The following is a 23,033-nucleotide window of genomic DNA, read 5'->3' as shown; positions in this document are numbered from 1 at the left end:
TGCTGATAACCAACACAGTTTTCTGCCTCCCTACCCGTAACAGGACGTCATGGATGCACCCTCGCTCAAAACATTGGCATCTCATCGATTATGTCATCGTCAGGAAAAGGGATAGGCAAGATGTACGTATAACAAAGACCATGTGCGGCGCCGAGTGTTGGACAGACCATCGCCTTGTAGTCTCGAAGCTGAATATTCGAATCCAGCCCAAGAGACGCCCCCAAGGCCAGAAGGCTCCAAAACGGCTCAACATCGCTAAGCTGAAAAACATCGCCATCAAACAGTCCTTTGTGGAGCTGCTGGAAGATCGTCTGGAATCCGCCTCTCTGGACAACCAGAATGTGGAGTCTGACTGGAGGACCCTGCGTGAGCTGATCTATAGTACAGCTTCAGAGACCCTGGGACCCATGTCCAGAAAGCACAAAGACTGGTTTGATGAAAACTGTGATGAAATCAAGCAGCTTCTGGATGAGAAACGCCGTCTGCATCAAGCCTACCTGAGCAACCCAAAGTCCACATCAAAAAAGGATGTGTACGATGCCATCCGCAGGACTGTTCAGCAAAAGTTACGCCAGATGCAGGATAAGTGGCTGAGTGACAAAGCTGATGAGATCCAGGGATATGCTGACAGGCACGATATGAAGAGATTCTATGATGCCTTAAAAGAAGTCTACGGCCCCACATCCTCAGGATCATCCCCCCTCCTCAGTGCAGATGGGAATACCTTGATCACCGAGAAGGAGAAAATTCTCGAACGCTGGGCTGAGCACTTCAACAGTGTCTTAAATCGCCCTTCCTCCATAAATGATGAAGCCATAGACCGTCTCCCACAAGTCCCCATCAACGAAGCACTGGACGATCCGCCAACACCTCTTGAGACCCAGAAAGCAATTCGTCTGCTATCCAGTGGCAAATCACCTGGCTCAGACTCCATACCAGCAGAGGTCTACAAGGATGGAGGCACTGTGCTGACTGAGAAGCTCCATCAGCTGTACTCACTCATGTGGAAAGAAGAGACGAGCCCCCAGGATTTCAAAGATGCATCTATCATTCACTTGTACAAGCGAAAGGGGAACCGGCAAGCCTGTGATAACCATCGGGGCATTTCCTTGCTCTCCATCGCAGGCAAGATACTTGCCAGGATCCTACTAAACCGCCTCACAGCACACCTTGACCAAGGTCATTTGCCTGAGAGCCAATGTGGATTCCGGAAAGAGCGCGGAACCACCGACATGGTGTTTGCTGCAAGGCAGCTGCAAGAGAAATGTCAGGAGCAAAATGCTGATCTGTTCTCCACCTATGTCGACCTCACTAAGGCCTTCGACACCGTGAGTAGAGAGGGACTGTGGAAGATCATGGCCAAGTACGGATGCCTTCGGAAATTTATTTCCTTGGTCAGCCAATTCCATGAAGGCATGCAGGCTCGAGTCCAGGACAAAGGCGAAACATCTGCTCCTTTTCCTGTCACAAATGGTGTCAAGCAAGGCTGCGTCCTGGCTCCAACGCTGTTCAGCCTCATGTTCTCTGCAATGCTTACTGATGCCTTCAGAGATGGCGATGTTGGAATCGGCCTAAAGTGCCGAACAGATGGTAAGTTGTTTAACCTCAGAAGGCTTCAAGCAAAAACGAAGGTCATGACAGACATCATCAGAGACTTTTTGTTTGCTGATGATTGTGCCCTCAACGCTGGATCTGAAGCTGACATGCAACTCAGCGTTGACAAGTTTGCCACTGCCAGCAGGAACTTCGGCCTTACCATCAGCACGAGGAAAACTGAAGTTCTCCATCAGCCAGCCCCAGGGAAACCCTACGTTGAGCCCAACATCACAGTCAACGGTCAGAGACTCAGTGCGGTGGAGTGGTTCACATACCTTGGCAGCACACTGTCACGAAATGCGACCATCGACGATGAAGTGAACGTCAGGATTGCAAGAGCAAGCGCAACTTTTGGTAGACTCAGTGCAAATGTCTGGAACAGAAGAGGCATTAGTCTTGAGACCAAGCTAAAGGTCTACAGAGCAGTAGTTCGCCCCACACTACTGTACGCCTGCGAAACTTGGACAGTGTACCAACGACATGCCAAGAAGCTGAACCACTTCCACACAACATGCCTCAGGAAGCTACTGAACATCAAGTGGCAAGACAAGACCCCAGACACAGAGGTGCTCGCAAAAGCCACCCTTCCCAGCATCTTCACCATCCTGATGCAGTCCCAGCTTCGCTGGGCTGGACACGTGGCTTGCATGCCAGACCATCAGCTGCCCAAAAGGCTCTTCTATGGCGAGCTGCAACAAGGGAAGAGATCACACGGAGGTCAGAAGAAGCGCTTCAGAGATACTCTGAAAGTCTCTCTCAAAGCGTTTGATATCAACCCTGACTCCTGGGAGGAATCTGCAGTGGACCGTGACAAATGGCGTGCTGCTGTGCACAAAGGCGCCAAGTTGTGCGAGGCCAACAGGACTGCTGCAGCTGTTCAGAAGAGGCAGGCCAGAAAGTCACGGGCAAACAAGCTCCCTGACAATGGTATGCCTGTCTTTGTCTGCCCCAACTGTCAGCGAACATCTCGTGCGCAGATTGGACTATTCAGCCATCTGCGCATTCACAGATAGATTCATGAGCATCCTCCCCCCCACCCCACCACCACCCTCCCCCCATCCCCCAGCTGGATGACAACGATGGTCATCATCGATCTCGATGGACACACACCAAATAGCATCATATTTGTGTTTTTTCTAAGGACAATGATAAGCCATTTCCTATCATAAAGTTGCTGATTTTATCAAGTTCCCGCTGGTATATTTTCTTTATGTAATTCAATGTCCTAGTAGGCGTTTTATTCTTCATTGTCACCTTCATCCATAAACAAATGTCATCAGCAAATTGAACCAAGACTGTATCTTTAGCTAGCGTCTGTGTGTGTGTGTGTGTGTGTGTGTGTGTGTGTGTGTGTGTGTGTGTGTGTGTGTGTGTGTGTGTGATGAAAACCGTGAATGAAAGGTTTATAGACACAACAATAAAGGGAGTGTGTGCGTGTGTGTGTGTGTGTGTGTGTGTGTGTGTGTGTGCGTGTGTGTGTGTGTGTGTGGGTGTGTGTGTGTGTGTGTGCGCGCGTGTGTGTGTGTGTGTGAATCAGAATCAGAATCAGAATCAAATGTCATGAAAACCGTGAATGAAAGGTTTATAGACACAACAGTAAAGGAAGTGTGTGTGAGTGTGTGTGTGTGTGTGTGTGTGTGTGTGTGTGTGTGTGTGTGTGTGTGTGTGTGTGTGTGTGTGTGTGTGTGTGTGTGTGTGTGTGTGTTCTATGTCTCCGTTCTTGCTCTTTGATTATTTAGTCGAGATACCTTTCTTCAATACCTTCTTTTTCTTTCTTGTTTCTCTTCTCAGTTTCTTCTTTCTTCCCTGTTCATTATCTTTAAAAAAAATATCGTTTAAAGTTTTATTCATTCTTTCACTCCAGTTGCTTATGGAGGAACTGCTATCAAATGATACTTTACGCCCAAAAGAAGACATTCAAATACCCAACACTATAACTTAATAAGAAAACGCAAATATGTTTCAAATAACAATTAGCATTTGAATGTGCAAATTTGATAAACGTACTTATAGCTAACAAATTCCATCTGCTTCCTATGAACAAAAAAACAAACAAACAAACAAAAAACAAAAATGAAAACCGACTTCGGAGACAAATACTTTTGCATGCACACGCTTGTCTCGGAAGTCATTATACTTTGTGCATTCCATTATAAGATAGAACTCATCCCCAACTACAGCCATTATTACAAACCTTGCAAACTCTCGTGGTGTGCCACTACGTCTCCCTCTTCCTATTTCCAAATCAAGATTACTAAGCATAATTCATCAAAAGCAGTCACTGTACATCAGAACGACTGAACGTCTCTAAGAACGAACTTCATGTTCAAAGATAATATCAATTAAAACAGGTGTTCCATATCGAAAATTTTAATTGCAAATAAAACAACAGTTTTATCCAAGCAACAAGTTCATTGATAACTTTCCAGTTTTGAATAAAAGCCCATTGGTAATAACTATTGTGTGAAATATATTCCTCGCAGTTCACATACCATTCATTCTAATGTTGTTAATCTTGGCACTCTTCAAATATCAATGTATTTCAGAGAAAAAGAGAGGGGTAAGAAATGGCCCAGGGGATATAAACTGGCCTAGGCCAAACATCACCCCGGGTAAGATGTAGCCCAGGCCAGTTCTTACGGGGATAAACTCTGGCCTAGGCCTGGTCTTACGAAGGTAAACTCTGGCCTAGGCCAGTTCTTACGGGGGTAAGATCTGGACAGGGTAAGATCTGGCCTGTCTGTGTGTGCGTGTGTGTGTGTCCGTGGTAAACTTTAACATCGCCATTTTCTCTGCAAATACTTTGTCACTTGACACCAAATTTGGCATATAAATAGGAAAAATTCAGTTCTTTCCAGTCATCTTGTTTAAAACAATATTGCCCCTCTGAGATGGGCACACACAAAAATAATTAATAAAGAAGCCAAATTATATGCAAACTGAATTTACTGGGGGTTTTTTTTGTTTGTTTGTTTGTTTGTTTGTTTTTTTATTCTCTAAACTTGGCATTTTGATCTGATGTTCTGACACAACAAGAGCAGTCATTTTTATCATTTTTTGTTCAAACAGGAACTTCTTTTGCTAAGCATGGAAGTTTTATTTCTGGTGCATGTCTTTGGTGCAGATAGTAAAAAAGGGAAATTAATCTGTAATTAATGCTAGGGGGCTTAATTTGCTTTAAACTGATCTTTCTCATCTTAAACATTACATTTTGAAATTATACTCAATACATAAAAAGCTTGTGTGTTTTACTCTCAGTGTACAGGGCTTTCACTATGTTCGTTCGCCCAAGCGGTCTTTTTCGGAAAATACTAAAATCAATACTATGAGTGGACTTTATAGATCTATTGGCTGAGCCCGGAAGGTCATGGGCAAAAATCAATTGCGTACACACACACACACACACACACACACACACACACACATATATATATATATATATATATATATATATACATATTCAAAGCGCGTGCTCATAGTCCTCGCGAACGCCATTTTGTTTCAAGTTGTTGACCTGCCCGTTCAATCCTGTATTCAATCGACAATACACGATAACATGTGATGGAAAGTTGGAGAAGGAGACCGTTAAATATTTATTCAGAGAAAGATTTGTGAACGCCTCATCACTTACTGGATTATGCCCCAAACTGCCATAAAAATATCAACAAAATCTGTTGGAATTCACAGTTTTAATCCATAAGAGTTAATACCCTTGATAAAACGTAAAAATTTCCAGTCTTGACTTTTCTCAAAATGAAGGCCTTTTCACTTCATACGACGTTTAGAAGTACTTGGCTGTACATGTTATTAGTTTAATTAACAAAATACTCAATGTTCATATCCACTTTAAAACTATAAAACTAGAATGAACATAAAAGAGAAATTGAATCAACCGTGTCGTACATTCCGGGCGGGTGTAACTAAACTTGTACATCTATCTAGATCCAGAGAAAACGGCTAAATGTTGCAGTGTGATTGCGGGGATAGCCACGTCTCCTTTACCGCAGACTTAAAAAGAATTTTTAATTGCCCTTAAAGATTTTCTGAATGCCCAAGATACACCAGAATAATAATTATGATTAAAACAGCGTTGTCACTGCGAATACCGCAATCGATTTATCGCTCTTAAAAAAACATGTTTAAATGTTAAAATTTTGAACATCAGTAAAGGAGCCACAATAGTGGGTAAGACAGTTTCTTCTCACCCGAACACGCGGGGTTCGAATCTGCCGTCCGGACGTTTTGGGGGTTGGTTTTTTTTTTGTTTTGTTTTGTTTTAACCCGAAGCTAAGCTTTATAAAAACAAATACAGAACACATTTTAACGATTACATTTTTTGTTTTTTTAAGTGTATCACAAGTGAGTCTTGAAGGCCTTGCCTCTCTTGTTTTATTTGTTATTGATTCTGATGTTTTTCACCACACCATTTGTACAAAATACAGTACTAATCCACACTACCACACCATCCCCACACATCGATGACACCACACCACAACACACCGCCACAACGTGCCATACCGTCCCACATCTCAAGCCACCCAAACTCTCTCCAAACAACAAACTAAATAAGCCTCAATGAAAAACAACTCACACTGTCCAGATACTGCATGAACATGAGCGAGGCAGAAGCCTTGTTGGACCTCATTCTGGGAAAGAAGCGACACGCTTCCTCTGGCTTTCCCGTGAAGAAGTCAAAAGAACAGGAACTGCTGGTGTACTCGTTCAGTATGGACCCATCCACGTCGGTGGTGCACCTGAAAGGTGGACATGCTTTCTGTCAGCCACTGGGGTCAGTCATTATGCCAGTAGGCCTACGCTGGTTGTTTATTGTTTGATATTAACCGATATAATTTACAAATCGTAATTCGTATTTCGTAAAATTTCTCTTCGCACATTATTGTACAGCTGATGGTTTATTCATGTTCTTCTTCTATTCGTTATCTTTTGTTTCGCCTGCAACCAATTTGATTCATAAAGTGTGTTCATAATTTCTTAATCTGCAGTTACTAGCAGCTACGTGCATTGTTTGATGCTAACATCCGCACGAGGCATGAAATCAATGAATGAATAAACAAAACAAACGGATGAACGAACGAACGATGGAATGCAAATAAAAAGTCAAAAGTTTCCATGAGCAGACGATTGTCCTTCAACAGATACAGTTTCAGTTTCTCAATGAGGCGTCACAGCCTTCGGACAAATCCATATACGCTACACCATATCTGCCAGGCAGATGCCGGACAGCAGCAAATTCCAACGCACTAGTCAAACCTTGAGTGCATGCATATATATTTGTGAACCTGTCAAAATGGATTTTCTTTACACAATTTCGCCAGAGGACACTTTTGTTGCCAAATGCGTGCTACACGTGGGACCTCGGTTTATCGTCTCATCCGAATAGCTAGCCGTTCACTTTGATTTTCCAGTCAATTTTGGGAGAAAGGGCATTGCCGGGATTCGAGCCCAGACCCTCAAGGACACTGTATTGGCAGATACACGTCTTAACCATTCTGCCATCTTGTTCCTTGCAACATTACAGTGGCAGAAAAGATGTGTGTCGTGAAAGTGCAAAATTACAAACACGAAAACATGAAAGGAAAAAGAAATGGACCCATCCCCTCAGCTGTTTTCCTTGATTGTCTTGATGTCCTGCTTCCGTGCATCACTCATGTTGTTAACGATTCACTTCTGTCTGGTCGCTTTCCGTCTGTTTTTAAACATGCTGTTGTGTGTCCACTCAAAAAGAAGCCCTCCTTAGATCAGAACAATCTGGAAAATTACAGGCCCTTTTCAATTGTGTCCTTCCTTTCCAAAAGTTTTAGAAAAAGTCATCTTCTCCCAGCTTCCCAAACACCTAGATCAGAATGATCTTTTCGACCACCATCAGTCTGCTTACCGACAAGGCCATAGTACTGAAACAGCACTGCTGAATATAGTAAACGACATTCTTTGTGGTTTTGACGAATATGTCAGTTCTTGCTCTTACTGCAGCATTTGATACAACTGATCATACGCTTCTCATTGAAAGACTCGAACATTCTTTTGGTATTCACGATCTTGCTCTTTCCTGGTTTCAGTCCTACTTAACGAATCGAGCTTGTCTCCAGGCTGAGACACGACCCCCTCAAACTGTGCCGCACTGTAGCCAAGGCCACCATGATGTACAAGATCATGGGTGGTTTGGTTGTGGTGGCACCCCGGGAAGGCACTCTAGTGCGGACAAGTAGAACTGTCTGAGGCCACCCAGAGAAACTACAGGTACCCTTCTCCCGCACTGACTCTCACAGGCACTCTTTCTTCCCTTCAGCTGTCCGCCTGTGGAACCAGATTCCAGACCATATTATCTCAGCCATTTCCCCTCAGTCTTTCAAGACCAGGACTGAGGCCTGGCTGCAAGCCTCAGGCTCAATATAGCTACAGGACATGGTTTTTTTTTCTTTCTTTTTTTTCTTTTGGACTGATGCTGTGGGGCCCGGGTTCCCCTGGCTGAACTAGGGGGCTTAACGGTCGCAAACAGACATCAGTCTCCTAGAGTGCCCCCTCCTATTGTGGATTGTTGCCCTGTATATGGATTACCACAGGATTATAGACAAGACAAAAGAGCTCGACTTATTTTCAGATACTCCAAATTTGAACATGTTACTCCTCTCTTCCACTCTCTTCACTGGCTACCAGTTTCAAAAAGAATTGAATACAAGCTTTCTGTTCTGACGTTTTCTGCCCTCTCAAGCTCTGGACCTCGCTACCTCTCTGACCTCCTTGAAGTGTACATTCCAACTCGTCACCTTCGTTCTGCTTCTGACACCAGGCTTTTTAAACCCCCTTTTGTAAAGAAGAAGCAACAGGTTCAAAGATCTTTTTCTTTCCAGGCTCCGTCATTGTGGAACAAACTACCAGAAAATTTGCGTCATTCTGTCTATCTGAAATCTTTTAAGTCTGCTCTGAAAACACTTTTTTTTCCCAACAGCAGTAACAGCAGGTTTTGGGTATTTTTTTCTTATCTTGGTGTGATCTGATTTTCCACGGACCATGGATTTAATGTTTTCGTTGATGCCCTCAGTAACCTATAGGTGTTGACACCCAGTTCTACCACGACATTCTTATGTGAGTCTGATTTCAGTTTACAGTGACATCTTTATTTCTAGGTAGATGGATAAATAGGTGGGGGGGGGGGGGGAGGGGTTAATGGAATTTGAAAGAAAAAAATGTTAGGTGATGAATATTTTGTCCAAAGCCTGTTTTCTCGTTTTGTGACCTGTTTTCTGTAGGCACACTGATTCAGATGAGCTGGTAAATTCACTAACAGTCACAATGTTAACTGGGACACTTTCACGGAGATAATGGAATGTTGACACTGACACTTTCACGCAGGTGTCACAGGTTTATTGTTGAAATCTTAATCTTGAAATTGTGTTTGGGTGCGTGCAGGCGCGCACGCGCGCGCGCGCGCGCGCGCGCGTGTGTGTGTGTGTGTGTGTGTGTGCGTGTGTGTGTGTGTGTACATCCATGTACGTGCGTGCGTGAGTGAGTGTGCGTGATGCATGTGTTTAATAGAAAAAGAGGGGAAGCAAGCGAATAGCGACATGAGGAGGAAGATGAAGGAGATCGCGTGCGAGTTGAGAAAGGTGAGGCCTTCACAAGGGCTTCTCTGTACTGTGAGTGACGTGAGGTGCAGCACACTGTGACGTGCTGTGGCGTCGGGAACATCACGAGGTGACGTGCTGGGCGACCACTGATGTACAGTGTGTGCAAGGGAGGAGGAAGAGGGAAGGGTGATAGCTGTGTGTGTGAGAGAGAGAGTGTGTGTGTGTGTGTTTGTGTGTGTGTGTGTCTGTGTCTGTCTGTGTGTAAAGGAGAAAGTCAAGCCTGCAAAGAACGCTCACACGGCCACTCTCTCGTGAAAACTCAGAGGCTCACACAAACACACTCCACCCAGTACCCCTGCACACACACACACACACACACCATCCCATCCCATCCCATCCCATTCACACAGTTAATTGACATTCTTTGTCAGACAACAAGTGTGTGAAGAGGAAAAGGAGATACGGAAAAAATATTCAAAGAAACAGGATAATGCTGACTTCCAGCACAAACCACAGTCATTGCTACTACAATTCTGCCAGCGGTGTGCTTTTCACACAACCCGTACACAACAGATGTACTGTGATATAGTCACTCACTATCCGGAATCCCACAACTCATTCGCTTTCCCCGTCACCATCATGTCATCGTAACAACATCCCATCATGGTAATAACATCCTCATGGTTATAACATCCTCATCCTGTTATGTTGATAACATCCTCATCCTGTCATCGAAATAACATTCGCTTGGTAATATTATCCTCATCTTGTCATGGTTTTATCATCCTCATTCTGCCATTTAAACATCCTGTCATGGTAAAAACATTCCCATTCTGTCATGGTAATAACATCCTCGTGGTAATAACATCCTCATCCTGTCATGGTAATAACATTTTCATTCTGTCGTTGAAATAACATCCTGTCATCGTAATAACATCCTGTCATGGTAATAATATCCTCATCTTGTCATGGTTATAGCATACCCATCCTGTCATTGTAATAGCATCCTCATTGTGTCATGGTAATAACATCCTCATTCTGTCGTGGCAATAACATCCTGTCATGATGATAACATCATGTCGTGGTAATAGCATCCTCATTCTGTCATGGTAATTACATCCTCATGGTAACAGCATCCTCATTCTGCCATGGTAATAAATCCTGTCATAGTAATAACATCCTCATCATGTCCTGGTTATAACATCCAGTCCTGGTAAAAACAACCTCATCCTGTCCTGGTTATAACATCCTGTCATGGTAATAACATCCTCATCCTGTCATGGTTATAACATCCTGCCACGGTATTAATATCCTGCTATGGTATCAACATCCTAATTTTGTCATGGTAGTATCGTCCTGTCATGGTAATAACATGCTCATCCTGTCATGGTAATAATATTCTGTCATGGTAATAATATCCTTATCAGAACTCCGCCCAGGGTGGGCATCATGCTGTGTTGTGCTGTGCTGTGCTGTGCTGTGTATTGTGTGCTGTACAGTTCTGTTGTGTGTAGTGCTGTGCTGTGTAATGCTGTACTGTGTAGTGCTATGTTGTGCTGCACAGTGCTGTGCTGCAGTGTGGTGTGTACTGTGCTGTGTAGTGCTCTGTTGTGCTGTGCTGTGGTGTGTTGTGCTGTGCTGTGCTGTGTTGTGCTGTGCTGTGCTGTGTAGTGCTGCGTTGTACAGTGCTGTGCTGTGCTGTGTAGTGCTGTGCTGTATAGTGTTGTGCTGTGCTGTATAGTGCTGTGCTGTACAGTGTTGTGCTGTGCTGTATAGTGCTGTGTTGTGGTGTGTGGTGCTGTGCTGTACAGTGCTGTGCTGTACTGTGGTGTATAGTGCTGTGTAGTGTTGTGCTGTGCTGCACAGTGTTGTGCTGTGCTGTGTAGTGCTGTGGTGTATAGTGCTGTGTAGTGTTGTGCTGTGCTGTACAGTGCTGTGCTGTACTGTGGTGTATAGTGCTGTGTAGTGTTGTGCTGTGCTGCACTGTATAGTGCTGTGCTGTGCTGTGGTGTGTAGTGCTGTGCTGTACAGTGTTGTGCTGCACTGTATAGTGCTGTGCTGTGCTGTGGTGTGCTGTGCTGTGTAGTGCTGTGCTGTACAGTGTTGTGCTGCACTGTATAGTGCTGTGCTGTGCTGTGGTGTGCTGTGCTGTGTAGTGCTGTGCTGTACAGTGTTGTGCTGCACTGTATAGTGTTGTGCTGTGCTGTGGTGTGCTGTGCTGTGTAGTGCTGTGCTGTACAGTGTTGTGCTGCACTGTATAGTGCTGTGCTGTACAGTGCTGTGCTGTGCTGTGTAGTGCTGTGCTGTACAGTGTTGTGCTGCACTGTATAGTGCTGTGCTGTACAGTGTTGTGCTGTGCTGTGTAGTGCTGTGCTGTACAGTGCTGTGCTGTTCTGTGTAGTGCTGTGCTGTACAGTGTTGTACTGTGCTGTGTAGTGCTGTGCTGTACAGTGCTGTGCTGTGCTGTGTAGTGCTGTGCTGTACAGTGTTGTGCTGTGCTGTATAGTGCTGTGTTGTGGTGTGTGGTACTGTGCTATACAGTGCTGTGGTGTGCTGTGGTGTGTAGTGCTGTGTAGTGCTGTTCTGTGTAATGCTGTGCTGTGTAGTGCTAGGTTGTGTTGTGCTGTGTAGTGTTATAACATCCTGTCATGGTAATAACATCCTGTCATCGTAATAACATCCTCATCCTGTCATGGTGATAGCATCCTTTCATGGTAATAACATGCTCATCCTGTCATGGTAATAATATCCTGTCATGGTAACAATATCCTGTCATGGTAATGGTAATAATATCCTGTCATGGTTATAATATCCTTATCTGAACGCCGCCCAGGGTGGGCATCATACTGTGCTGTGCTGTGCTGTGTAGTGCTGTGCTGTACAGTGCTGTTGTGTGTAGTGCTGTTCTGTGAAATGCTGTGTTGTGTAGTGCTGTGTTGTGCCGTACAGTGCTGTGGTGTGGTGTGTACTGTGCTGTGTTGTGCAGTGCTCTGTTGTGCTGTGTTCTGCTGTGGTGTATAGTGCTGTGCTGCACAGTACTGTGTTGTGCTGTGCTCTGCTGTGGTGTATAGTGCTGTGCTGCACAGTACTGTGTTGTGCTGTGCTCTGCTGTACAGTGCTGTGCTGTGATGTGCTGTACAATACTGTGCTGTGGTGTGTAGTACTGTGCTGTACATTGCTGTGCTGTGCTGTGATGTGCTGTGCTGTGCTGTGTTGTATAGTGCTATGCTGTGATATGTAGTGCTGTGCTGTACAGTGCTCTGCTGTTATGTAGTGTGTAGCGCTATTCTGTGTAATGCTGTGCTGTGTAGTGCTGTGTTGTGCTGTGTCGTGCTGTGTCGTGCTGTTCTGCGTTATACTGTGCTGTATAGTGCTGTGCTATGTTGTGTTGTGTTGTGCTGTGCTGTGTAGTGCTGTGCTGTGCTGTGTAGTGTTGTGTTGTGCTGTGCAGTGTAGTGCTTTATAGTGCCGTGTTGTGTACTCTGCGCTAAGGAGCGGTGTGATTTGATGTTTTGTGACGCATTGCAATCCGTTGCGCTGCGCTGCATTGAACAAATGTTCTGTCAACCAAAGTAAATACAAAATGAATGTCTACAATTTCACTTTCGTTTTTGTCAATTAGCGCCCTCGGTGATACAGTAAAGAAAGAAGCTGGTTGGGATGGAAGGTAGAGGAAACAGTGCTGATAAACAATAAGGCGAAGTAGAGAGGGGACTTTCATCTTATACCACAAATTTGTATGTACGTTAAACTAGCGAAGGGAAGACACACATGTGTCAAGTTTAATCAAACAAGTTGCACTTATGAAGAGCGTGGGGGATTAGAGTAAATGGAACAAGCCGACATAACGTGAACAGTAAAGACAGCACACGCTCTCTCTCTCTCTCTCGCTCTCTCTCTCTCTCTCTCTCTCTCTCTCTCTCTGTGTGTGTGTGTGTGTCTCTGTTACACACACACACACACACACACACACACACACACACACACACACACACACACACACACACACACACACACACTTCTGTGCATGTACAACACCTCCCCACACACTTCTGTTCTCAAACCCACAACGAAGTCATTGTTGATTTTATGCTAATATGCTGCATCACGCACCTGTCGTCAGTTGTGAAATATACAAGCGTCTTTTTCCGTGGTAAAGACAAACAGACAGATGGGGGCATGGGACAGAGGGAGAGAGAGAGTGGGGGAGGAGAGGGAGAGAGACAGACAGATGGTTTCATCGTATTTGGGCTACAAGCCTCAATACGGCAAAAATAAAATGAAATAAATATTGGGAAAAATGGGCTGGGATGCGGGTAAAACCAACAATTCCAGATGAAAACAAATGCATACTATATTTACCAATTGTGTATACTGCAAAGGAAACATGAAAATGCAATGCTATTGACATGGTAGGAAATGTCGTTGCAGTTTCTTAAACCAGTTCTGGCATCAAAATCTCCACGAAGTACCAAATGAAATCTGTTACTGTACTGTGTAACTTAACAACACGCTGTTCTGATAATTTCAGTTCGAATCCGTTGCTACTCTTTTTCCAAAAGTTGAAATCACAGGGTGGAATGTAGTTTCCAATAGATATGACATCTTTCGTAGTTTTGAATAATTCCTTCTTTATCTTAATAGCAATTCCATTTTCTGTTTCAGTGTATATTTTTTTTCAGAATAAGAAGGCGTAGTCTTTCGAATAGGAACAATAACACCACCTGATAATCGTCCTTGCTTGGATAAGATTCGTTTTCATGCTTCCAGAAACCGTAAACAGCTTAGTTTGTAACGCCAACTGTACCAAGCAAGAATAAACGAAATTACAACAGTGTATTGGTACGAGAATACTCGAGTTCACAGGAGAAGTAAGCATGGTACGAGTTAATTCAAACCTGGAGTTAAGAAAAGAAAACTACGTTAGTTTGGCCACGTAACAAGATCGAGTAACCTAGAACAATCCTCCGGGAAATTATTGAGGGAAGGAGAGGAGGGGAGGGCGGGGAATCAAAAACGGTGGACCGACAACATTGCAGAATGTACGGGGAAAACATTTGCACAGGCCCAGGCTTTGACATAACCGACAGACCTGTGCGGCGCCCATGTGACTCTTCACAGAGTTGATGGAGAATAACACAGATACAATAAATAAACACAATTCAAATTCATACGACCACACACAACTTAAACTGTATGATAACCCAACATCAGTCTTGGCATTACGACACAAAGGTCCACTAGGAAAACCAAAACAAAACGCAAAGTAAATAAAAAATTTAAAAAAAACCAACTTAACTTGAGAGAGGGTGTGAGGGAGGGATTGAAAGTGAGAGGGGGGGGGGAGAAATGGTATACAGTTTATGATTTCCTGAAGAAAGATTTAAATAAAAATAAAAAAGAAAGATTACACGCTATTCGATTCTTATTCTTATTCTTCTTTATTCCGAGGATAATAGACATGCATCCAGTCATCCTGAATAGGGTCTACACTACTAAACAACAAAGACAAAAGCATGATGGTTATAACGTATACAGACACTATACACAACACAACACTAAACAACAAAGACAAAAGCATGATGGTTATAACGTATACAGACAATATACACAACACAACACTAAACAACAAAGACAAAAGCATGATGGTTATAACGTATACAGACAATATACACAACACAACACTAAACAACAAAGACAAAAGCATGATGGTTATAACGTATACAGACAATATACACAACACAACACTAAACAACAAAGACAAAAGCATGATGGTTATAACGTATACAGACAATATACACAACACAACACTAAACAACAAAGACAAAAGCATGATGGTTATAACGTATACAGACAATATACGCAACACTAAACAACAAAGAGAAAAGCATGATGGTTATGACGTATATAGAAAATCTACACTACGCAATACTGAACAATAAAGGCATACGCATGTTGGTTATAACATATATAGAATTTTGGTTTAAACAAATAGATAAGAGAGAGATAGAATGTATGCTTTCCACCTTCTCGTTCGTTGTACATATTTGCTTGTTTGCTCGTTTCTTTAATTCGCTTTCTCAGTTGATTGCCTGTTTGATTTAAACTCTGCCAAAGTAAGTGAAGAACAAATATAATCAAAGTACCGTACCTTGTCGGCTGCCATACGCCGTTGAACCTATAGAACTCAGCATCCTGAGCGTCAATGGGATATTCGTCGAACAGGCCCCAGCGCAGATGGGCCCACTCGTGCACCAGCGTTTTCTCTGCAGTCATACGCTTGCGGTTTTTATGTACATGCTATTGCCCCTTACGGATGGGAATATCTTCTTTCAAAACAAACATATGCAAAATTTCAATGTGTCAAGACATAAAAATGCGTTGCAGCTGGAACGCCTTTTATCAGTAAGTTTCTCGTAGTATTTTTTCATGCTCACATACCAGACATAAACATAGTAAATAGTCTGGCAATTACATAACTGTTCTCATTCAGCCCAATGCGGACAGTACAAAACAAAAACACGAGTGGGCTTTTACGTGTATGGCTGTTTTTAACCCGCCATATAGGCAGCCATACTCCGTTTTCTGGAGTAGATCCAAGTTTGATCCTGTTATTACAGTTTTCAATAGTTATATAAATAAAACAATTGTTTTAACATCAGGTACTTCATGGAACCTGCATCAGAAGTCATCAAGACCTGAAGGACATGACCGCCAACCAGTGCTGTGTCGTCACGACCTGAAGGACATGAACACCAACCAGTGCTGTGTCGTCACGACCTGAAGGACATGAACGCCAACCAGTGCTGTGTCGTCACGACCTGAAGGACATGAACACCAACCAGTGCTGTGTCGTCACGACCTGAAGGACATGAACACCAACCAGTGCTGTGTCGTCACGACCTGAAGGACATGAACGCCAACCAGTGCTGTGTCGTCACGACCTGAAGGACATGAACGCCAACCAGTGCTGTGTCGTCACGACCTGAAGGACATGAATACCAACCAGTGCTGTGTCGTCACGACCTGAAGGACATGAACGCCAACCAGTGCTGTGTTGTCACGACCTGAAGGACATGAATACCAACCAGTGCTGTGTCGTCACGATGAGCAGCAAAGCGAGTGGTTCCAGCTGAGGACAGGGGTCAGGCAGGGCTGTGTGATATCGCCCCTTCTCTTCCTCGTCGTCATCGATTGGGTGATGAGGACAGCCCCTGAAGACCACCACAGAGGGCTTGTATGGGGACTGACAGACCGGCCAGAACACTGCAACTTTGTGGTTGATATCGCCCCACTCATACACCCAAAAGATAACTCCAGACAAGATGGACAGAGTCGATCTGACAGCATGAACGTGATGAAGCGTGGAACTTAAGCTCCATCCTGACAGTAAGTATTAAGGCAATGAAAGCGAAGACCAAGAGCGGGAGCAAGTTCAAGACTCCAAGTATCACGGAAACAACATCTCAGCTGACAGCAATATCAAAAAGGGTATCTCTATCAGTCAGTCTCGCAGAACAGGCCTTTAACAGGCTGCAGAACGTCTGAAAATCGTCAGTTTTGCAGACAAACACCAAACTGAAAGTATCAAATGTCCGCTCAGTCCTCCTATAAGCCAAGGAAACCTGGAGACGAACATTGAAAGCTGGTTCAGATGCTTCGAAAGACGGTGTTTCAGTCGAATCATCGGAATTCATTTGTTTAAGCAAGTTATCAACAAAGAAGTTGGCAGACGCACAGGCATCAACAACACCGTGGATGAGGTGAAACAGAGACGCTGGAGGTGGCAGAATAAAATCAGACATCCTCTCGCAGCCCTCAGATCAGCACCACCAGAAACAGAAAGAGAGGAAGACCACCAGGAACATGGAGACCTGTGTGGAAGGGGAGATGAAAACAGCAGGCATGACCTGGAACGAAACCAACTGGCTCGCTCGAAACCGATATGACTGGAGATTTGCTGGCGCCTCACGCACCAGCCGGTGAGAAGCGGATGAAGCTGAGGTAATTTTTACAGAACATACTGTGCCTGTGTATACTGTTCAGAGCTCATAACATGAAAATCACTTTCTCGTTAAACCTGAAGAAGAAGAAAAAAGAACAAACAAAAAATCGATGGAGAGAGAGTACGACGACGGGAGTAGGGATTTGGGTGGGAGGGAGGGGGATCCTGTTGACGTACCAGGTTTGCCCCACTTATGAATGACGTCATCATCCATGAGGTAGGAGGGGGTGAGGTGAATGTAGAGGCCGGGCTGTCCACACTCCGCGTACTGCTTCACGTAGGGCGCGTCCGCGTACGCCAGGTTGGCGTGGTCGATGATGATCTGAAGGCAATAGTCGTAATGATGATAATAATAATCATCATCATCATAATAATAATAATAATGATGATAATGATAATGATAATAATGATAATAATAATAGTAGCAGTCAGTGTTATTTTCATTATCATGATAGAAAAAAGATGATGATGATGATGATAACGAAACAAGAAGAACAGCAAAAGAAAAGGGACCAGACAACAACAGCAAGACAAGGAGAAGAAGAAATAATGGAGGCGATGATGACGATGGTATGGAACTGACGTGAAGTTGGTGGGAGTGATGAGGGCTGGTGTGAGCAAACTGAAGCAAGTGTGCACGGCGTTCTCTGTTGGTGGGGCTCCGTCAGGGTTTTGACATGACCGACATATACTATGACAAAAACAACCAAGAGAAACGTTCCGCAGTCGTGATGCCGATGACACAGTTCTGCTAGTTAAAATACAGTGACTGACAACTAGTGGGCAAAGGCAATTTCACCACGAAAAAAACAGAGGTTTTGTTAACTGTCCCTACAAAGCGTCGAAGAGATACATCCCTTTGAACACAATTCACATTAACAGAGAACACACTGAATTCTCCTTCCATGTTGGTAATCTGGGGACATTTTTCATCAGACCGTGTCTTTCAAATGCTTACGGGATAGTATTCATAGAATAAGCAGAACAAGCACCATTCATAACTTATTGTCCATAGTGCAAACAAAACTATTGTCTCCTCTCTTTTTCTCACAAGACTTCACTGTGACAATGCTCTCGTGTTGTGTACGTGTGTAAGACAGCGCGTGTGCGTGCGTGCGTGTGTGTGCGTGTGTGTGTGTGACTTGGATGAGTGGTGTCTTGTCATGTCGCGTATATGCAAAATACTTTGAACACTATTTCAGAAGAAAAGGTGCTGGATAAGTAAGGTGTTCATTATTATATTATCATTATTGTCATCATTATTGGTAATGGTGTTGGCGTACTTCCAGTAATCATGATGACGATTATGAAGAAGATGAAGATGGTGATGATCATGACGACGATGACGACACTTGAACACGCCTTCCAGATTTCCAAGATGACTGAAAAAAGAACTCACGAAATTACAACCACTGATGCTGAAGATGATAATAATGAAGAGGACGATAACGACAGCAACAAGCACGCCATCACCTGAGCACGGTCGAGCTGCACGTCCAGAGCGTTTTCATAGTGCTGCAGGCCTTTCCACGTCTCGGGGATGACCACGATGAACTCCCGGAAGTACAGCTGGTTTCGGGTGGCCCGGAAGAGAGTCCTGGAGGTCTCCGTCAGGTACTTCTGCAGTGACATCACCACAGTACAAACACGTCAGGTACTTCTGCAGTGATATCACCACAGTACAAACACGTCAGGTACTTCTGCAGTGATATCACCACAGTACTAACACGTCAGGTACTTCTGCAGTGACATCACCACAGTACAAACACGTCAGGTACTTCTGCAGTGACATCACCACAGAATAAACACGTCAGGTACTTCTGCAGTGACATCACCACAGAATAAACACGTCAGATACTTCTGCAGTGACATCACCACAGTACAAACACGTCAGGTACTTCTGCAGTGACATCACCACAGAATAAACATGTCAGATACTTCTGCAGTGACATCACCACAGTACAAACAAGTCAGGTACTTCTGCAGTGACATCACCACAGTACAAACACGTCAGGTACTTCTGCAGTGACATCACCACAGGTACTTCTGCAGTGACATCACCACAGAATAAACATGTCAGATACTTCTGCAGTGACATCACCACAGAACAAACACGTCAGGTACTTCTGCAGTGACATCACCACAGAATAAACACGTCGGGTACTGCTGCAGTGACGTCATCATAGAACAAACACGTCAGATACTTCTGCAGTGACATCACCACACAACAAACACGCCAGGTACTTCTGCAGTGACATAACCGCAGAACAAACACGTCAGGTACTTCTGCAGTAGCGTCATCATAGAACGTCAGGTACTTCTGCAGTGGCGTCATCAATAGAACAAACATGTCTTCTATCTTTTGAACGGTAGATTTCCTCGATTCGTCAAATCTAAGACCGTGAGCTACGCAGAATAAGCTCAATCGGCACTTTGTCGGGATGCAACAGAACCCTTGTGTGTTCCCTGGTCCTATCTAGGCTTGACTACTGTTATTCTTTGCTCACTGGAAACACTGACTACTTGTTATCCAGACTTCAGAGAGTCCAGCACTATGCTGCACGGCTTATCTTCCGATCTCCCAACACTGCTCATGTCACTCTTCTTCATTCCCTCCACTGGTTACCTATTGAGAAAAGAATAGATTACAAACTCTCTCCCGTGCTACAAATGCATGATTGGCATGGCTCTTTCTTACTTTTCTGAGCTTCTGCGTTACTACTCTCCATCTCGCCATCTCCGGTCATCAGGTAATGGCTACAGAACCAGAACATAATCATGGAAAACGCACTTTCTCTTTCGAGGCTTCCTCATTGAACGCACTCCCGTTTCCTGTCCCCCATACTGTTTGTTTGCCCTTCTTTCAAAACCTCTTTCAAAACTAATTCATTTCCAGCCATTCTAATCAGTAACTTATTTGTTGTCTACTTTTTTTCTAATATTAATTCTTATAATAGCTACTACTTTTTAACATGTTTTACATGTTCATATACCTTGACTGGCCAAGTTGTGCTTGCCAGCGCGATGTGTGTGCGTGAATTAGAATCAGAATCAATTTTAATGTCAATCTAATATTAACAAGGTTTATAAGACATGCATGCAAAGTTAGATGTACCACACACAAAAAGTAAAGCAAAATAATAATAGAGAAAGATAGAGACTGAATCACTCATATATCCTTTGGCGTTTTTGGCAGCAGTTGTTGACAAAGTTTCCAAACAATCCCACAAGTTTGTCTTTCAGTATTGACTGACTGGGTTTAATGATATTTTGATGGTATATTTGAAATGTGCATATGAATTCTGTTATAATTTCTTTGTATAATTCGCAGTCATCTTAGAAGTGGTATTCATCCTTTACAGTTTGACATTGTAAACATAGTCTCCTTTCTTTTGGAATGTTGAAATATCTGTCTTTTTCTATTGCTAGATCATGACAGGATATTTTTAATTTGTGCAATGATTGTTTTCGATTATAACGATATTAATAACAATCATGATAATGATAATCATAATATTGATAATGACTATACATTTATCAGTGCTTTCCTCATTGCACAAAGCGCTTTAGAATCTACACACACACGCATACGAAACACACTCAGTCCTCAACTTACAATCATGCACAATAAACATATATACCTATTTGCGGATACCAACTCGTAGGTACAATACAAATACATATATACATACATTCGACGCGCACACAATACAGCGTTACAAATATACTACACAATCAACTAACTACTTTCATGTATGAGAGAAGGTCTAGAGGAAATGCTGCTGGAAGAGGAAAATCTTGAAGTTAGATTTAAAGGAATGCAGTGAGGGGTCTGTGACGGACGTGGTGAGGCAAAGAGTTCCATATTTGAACAGCAGTTAATGAAAAGACTCGACCACCGTGCTGTTCGCTTTTGTATTTTGGGATGCGGAAGGTTCTATCATCGGCAGCAAAGCGAAGAGAACGGGAGGGTACATATAGTTTAAAGATGTTAGAGAGGTATCGGGGTGCAGTTCCAGATATGACATGGTAGCAGAGAATGGCGGCTTTGCTGGGTAACCAGTGCAACTCTTTTAGAATGGGTGTGTAGTGTGTGGATCTTTTTGCTTTATAAATCAGTTTGGCGGCGGAGTTTTGAACCTGCTGTAGTGGTCCTAGGAGTGTTTGCGGACAACCGATAATAACAGAGTTACAATAGTCTTAATCTAGAGAGTATGCATGAACTAACTGGCGTTTTGGTTGCGTCGAGTGTGAGGTAGTCGCGTATGGAGCTGATTCGTCTGAGTTCAAAGTAGGCTGCTTGACACGTTTTGCTGATGTGATAGTGCATGGAAAGATCTTTATCGAGGAAAAAGCCAAGGTCACGGATATGATCAGAGAATGAGATAGAAGAGTTTCCCAGATCGACAGTGGAAAGCAGGGTAGTGCCATCTACTGATGGAGTATGAGGGCTTCAGTGTTGTCATCGTTTTGTTTCAGTGTGTTTTCTATCATCCAATTTTTCATTTCTGTGATTATAATTGACTCACTTGTGTAAACAAAGTGAGTCTATGTTTTAACCCGGTGTTCGGTTGTGTGTCTGTGTCTGTGTGTCTGTGTGTCTGTGTGTCCGTGGTAAACTTTAACATTGCCATTTTCTCTGCAAATACTTTGTCACTTGACACCAAATTTGGCATAAAAATAGGAAAAATTCAGTTCTTTCCAGTCATCTTGTTTAAAACAATATTGTACCTCTGGGATGGGCACCAAAATTTTTTTTAAGAAGCCAGATTATATGCAAACTGAATTTACTGTTATATTTATATTATTTTTTTAATTCTCTAAACTTGGCACTTTGATCTGATATTCCGACACAACAACAAGAGCAGTCATTTTTATCATTTTTTGTTCAAACAGGAACTTCTTTTCCTAAGCATGGAAGTTATATTTCTGGTGCATGTCTTTGGTGCAGATAGTAAAAAAGGGAAATTAATCTGTAATTAATGCTATGGGGGGTAATTTAAACTGATCTTTCTCATCTTAAACATTACAATTTGAAATTATACTCAATACATAAAAAGCTTGTGTGTTTTACTCTTAGTGTATAGGGCTTTCACTATGTTCATTCGCCCAAGTGGTCTTTTTCGGAAAATACTAAAATCAACAGGACGAGTGGACTTTATAGATCTATTGGTTGAGCCCTGAAGGTCATGGGCAAAAATCAATTGCATACACATATTTATACATAAAAATTATTCGTGCTCGCAAGCTCGAAGGGCGACATTTTGTTTCAAGTAGTTGACCTGCCCATTCAATCCAATATTCAATCAACAATACACAATAACATGTGATGGAAAGTTGAAGAAGGAGACCGTTAAATATTTATTCAGAGAAAGATCTGTGAACGCCTCATCACTTACTGGATTATGCCCCAAACTGCCATAAAAATATCAACAAAATCAGTCGGAATTCACAGTTTAAAATAATAAACCATGAGAGTTAATACCCTTGATGAAACGTAAAAAATTTCCAGTCTTTACTTTTTTTCAAAATTAAGTCCTTTTCACTTCATACGAAGTACTTGGTTTACATGTTATTAGTTTAACAAAATACTCAATTTTCATATCAACTTTGAAACTATAAAATTTGATAGTAAAATGGGGCGTCATTTACCCCGAGACTGATGTCAGTCATGCTTGTAGCAGACGATGCTTGTTTCTCGCTGTGTTCGACAACACATGAAGGTGGTAGAGAAGGGAAAGAAGAACAACAACAACGGCAGAGACAAGCATCCACTGATGAAGACAGTCAGCCATCCACCCTCAAAACTGACCAGTCTGACAACTCCCCACTGGCTCAGTTTCTGC

General features: G+C 43.1%; 1 protein-coding gene across 4 annotated transcripts in view; it reads right to left on the bottom strand.

Moving 5' to 3' along the window:
• LOC143299790 (calcium-activated chloride channel regulator 1-like) overlaps window positions 1-23,033 on the bottom strand; it is a 104,751-nt gene that overhangs the window by 46,373 nt on the left and 35,345 nt on the right. For all 4 annotated transcript variants that reach the window (XM_076613224.1, XM_076613222.1, XM_076613225.1 and 1 more), the window contains exons 3-6: window positions 18,661-18,807; window positions 17,365-17,509; window positions 15,334-15,448; window positions 6,188-6,350 (exon numbers count right to left, since the gene is read on the bottom strand). In XM_076613224.1, the coding sequence (XP_076469339.1) occupies window positions 6,188-6,350; window positions 15,334-15,448; window positions 17,365-17,509; window positions 18,661-18,807 (570 nt within the window). The remainder of the gene's footprint in view (window positions 1-6,187; window positions 6,351-15,333; window positions 15,449-17,364; window positions 17,510-18,660; window positions 18,808-23,033) is intronic.

Source organism: Babylonia areolata, chromosome 25, assembly GCF_041734735.1.
Source record: "Babylonia areolata isolate BAREFJ2019XMU chromosome 25, ASM4173473v1, whole genome shotgun sequence".
Lineage (NCBI taxonomy): Eukaryota > Metazoa > Mollusca > Gastropoda > Neogastropoda > Buccinidae > Babylonia > Babylonia areolata.
The sequence above is the reverse complement of the archived record's forward strand: the minus strand, read 5'-3'. Positions and strand labels throughout refer to the sequence as shown.